The 3,633-nt window shown below is 32.0% G+C and overlaps 1 protein-coding gene across 1 annotated transcript; it reads left to right on the forward strand.

The window, feature by feature from the left end:
* The first annotated feature begins 2,222 nt into the window (after window positions 1–2,222).
* LOC131393503 (olfactory receptor 14A16-like) lies at window positions 2,223–3,237 on the forward strand. The gene has a single exon (XM_058524451.1). It carries the CDS (start codon window positions 2,251–2,253, stop codon window positions 3,220–3,222), a length of 972 nt encoding a protein of 323 aa, XP_058380434.1. The 5' UTR covers window positions 2,223–2,250; the 3' UTR covers window positions 3,223–3,237.
* Window positions 3,238–3,633: the final 396 nt, after the last annotated feature.

Consider the following 3,633-nt stretch of genomic DNA (forward strand, 5'->3'; position numbering starts at 1 on the left):
TATATATCTATAGGACTTATATCAATATTTTTATTTATTATTTATAGATTTGATTGGCATCTTGTGTCATTTTCTTACTGTATCACAACTTTATTTGCATCTCATATTTTGTCCTTTTATTGTCAAATATATTGCATTTCTATATGTTTTTAACCCAACACCACCTCATTGGAAATATTGTAGCCTCTAATTGCACAAGTGAAGAGAGAATTTTTACCAAAAAAAATGGTGAAATTTAATAAATGAAAACCTTCCCTACAGGCGTGTGCATAAATATAATGTTGTTGATAGAAGTACAGTTTTGCCATACGTTTTTGGAAGGCTATTTGGTGGTATGTGCAAAAGTTTAAAGTTATTTAATCAACTAATTACCCTTAAAACTTTATTTTATAAAAATATTTGCATATATCTATAAAATATTTTAATAACATGCACAATTTATGAAAAATAAAAAGTATCAGAAAAGTTTTAAATATTTTTCTTATCCATATTCTGAAATATAAGAAAACATTAAAAAGCAAGGATTAAACATTTGTAACCATACAGTATTTGTTTCTGGAAAATATGTTAAGAAAAAATAAACAAGTAAAACAAATATGGTAAGATCTACATAAATATGTAGATATAAATGTTTTTTTTGCATTTTAGTGTTGCAAATATGCAGAAAAAATGCAAAAATAAATACAGAAAAATAATTAATAATTTCTCCCAGGGAAAGAAAATAGGAGTGGAAATGAAAAAGGAAATTTGTTTAAAACATTTTCTCACATCTTGGATATTTTACATGGTGGAAGAAATTATTTCTGCTTGCAACAAATACTAAAGAATGTTAAAGTAAGTTGCAAAGTAAAATGACACAGCCGAATACTTTTGTCCAGGTATGAATTCACAAGTTCAAATCATTCCATTACTTGACAGCATAAAGTTTCACAACAGTTTATTAATAGTATTCCTGTAATTAATTAGATATGTCTTATGGCAGGTCCCTACTGTGTAGATAAATTAGTGAAATGTTGACCTAATTATTTGCACTTCCAACCCTCACTGCCTGTGATGACATGAGGCAGCAGCAGAACTCCTGGCTAATACAGTGAGGTAGCTCTCATTCTAATTAGTCAATTGTAACCACCTACAAAAATACAAGACTTATATAGGTGTCTTTTGAACCTGTGCTTGCCAGTGGGGAGAAGTTTACCACTCAGTAAATGCACTGGTAAACAGAACAATAGCAATATTTAAACATTGGACAAAAGATTCACCTCATCCAGGTTTTCTTCCTATGTGAGAAAGTGTCCTTTATTAGCCTTATTCTTAGTTTTCAATTCCACAGTGTTTTAAAGAATGGACCCCTGAAATGAGTGAAACTAGATTTCTATTAGGTAAGTGGATTTCCTTCAAACATATATGCATCTAATATTAGCTTTCCAAAGCCATATTTTATATTAAGAAATGTATAAGTAGGTAAATTTCTTTCACCTGTTTACATTCCACTCTCATTCAGGAAAATAAGACGGTGTCGTATTTTAACTTCGTTTATTAGACATATGGTAGCTATTTGTCTTTATTGAAGGAAATATTGTCAAATCAGTTTGTTTCTAAATAGTTGATATGGATTCAGCAGAATGTGTGGATACTTCTAGGATTCTATTGACTTATATTATCTGCTTTATCTGAAGCCCCAGTATACATGTTAGTGATTTTGTTATAATATTGACTATGTGAAAGATGTATATTATTGTCATAGTCTCTATCATTGTCATAGAAAAAAACTGTAAAGCGAAATTTTAGTGCTACCCATCTCTCCTCTCCTCCGCTTATCTATGCTATAATAGCATGGAAAAAAAGTAGAAAAAGAAATGATTTCTCAATTATTTATACTGAGTCTTCCAATATATCCATAAAACAGTTCACTTTGAACTAAAGCAAACTTCCAAGTATAGGTAAAAACAATTAACCACACTACTTTATTCAAAGATTCCATGCTATTTTTAACCTATTCCACTGCACTCAGAAAAATCCTTCATTTATGGATATGTGAGGCATATTTATCTATTTTATGCATAAATTCAAGACCATCATATAAAAATATTCTTACTTGCTTTAATGAATGTCTTAATATCATTTAGTCAACATGCATTGAAAAAATTATTCTTTGTGAGATATGGTTTACTCTGGGAGTAGCCTCCTGGTCAATGAATAATGGAACCAACAAAAAGAAATAGATTCTGAGGATACAAGTGAATTGTTCTAATGTTTTCACAGATAAGAATCATCATGTCTGATAAATTAACCAATGTGACCTTAATAAAAAATTTTTTCCTCATGGGATTCCCTGATGACCAGGTTCTACAGAGACTGTATGTCACTTTCTTCTTCCTGATTTATCTGGCAGCACTGATGGGAAACTCCCTCATTATCACCATCACTACCATTGATAAGCATCTCCAATCCCCAATGTATTTCTTCCTGAAAAATTTGTCCTTGATTGATATTTGTTATATATCTGTTACAGTCCCCAAATCCATCACGAACTCTCTGAACAACAGCCATTCCATCTCCTTCATGGGATGTGCCTCACAGGTATTTTTTGTTATTTTTTTTGCTGGCACGGAGTTTTCCCTCCTTCTAGTGATGTGCTATGACCGCTATGCCGCCATCTGCCACCCTTTGCACTATGAGGCCATCATGAATAGGAGCGCCTCAGTGCAGATGGTGACAGCATCATGGTTCAGTGGTTGTATCTATGGATTCATTCATGTTGCAGGTATATTCTCTCTCCATTTCTGTGGGTCAAACATAGTGCATCAATTCTTCTGTGATATTCCATCATTGCTTACACTTTCTTGTTCCAGGGAGCAAATTCTAGAATATGTGTTTATTATTGCTAGTTGTTGTTTTGCTTTTGTATGTTTTATTTTAATGGTTGTTTCCTATGTTCATATTTTCTCCACTGTCCTAAAAATTCCTTCTGTACAAGGCAGGTTTAAAACTTTCTCCACCTGCATGCCCCATCTTATTGTGGTGACTTTGTTCCTCTCTTCTGGATTTATTGCATATTTAGGTTCAACACTGAAATCCCGATCATCACTGAACCTGTTTATGTCTGTGTTATACTCGCTGTTACCTCCAAGCCTGAATCCTGTCATTTACAGCCTGAGACACAGGGACATGAAGGTTGCCCTTGGCAAAATATTTGATGAAAAAATGACAGTAAAGTTATAAATATCTAAAATATCAATGACTGTGATATCTACTAATGTGTATAAAATTATTTGGTTTACACAAATCGTTGTAGTTATTAGATACTTATTATATCATTGGTACTGCTACATAGAATACTACCTTTATAATATTAGGTTGGTCTGAATGTCAGTGGAGTGTCTTGGCAATTTGCGACTCAGTGGAAATCTTCCAATTATTATGTTCACATCAATAGTTCCCTAGTATAGAATAATATTGTTTTTCATTTCACATCTTCACCAGCACTGGTTTTATTCCCACTTGGAAAGACTTTATGATAGTTTCAAAGTTTACATATTTTATTACAATTCCTGGTCGTGATTTTTTTTCCAATTTATTTTTACAATAGTTAATAAAAATGAGTAATTTTAAATTTGTTACTTTTTCTGTTTC

The sequence above is a fragment of the Diceros bicornis genome, chromosome 3 (assembly GCF_020826845.1).
Source record: "Diceros bicornis minor isolate mBicDic1 chromosome 3, mDicBic1.mat.cur, whole genome shotgun sequence".
NCBI classification, from domain to species: domain Eukaryota; kingdom Metazoa; phylum Chordata; class Mammalia; order Perissodactyla; family Rhinocerotidae; genus Diceros; species Diceros bicornis.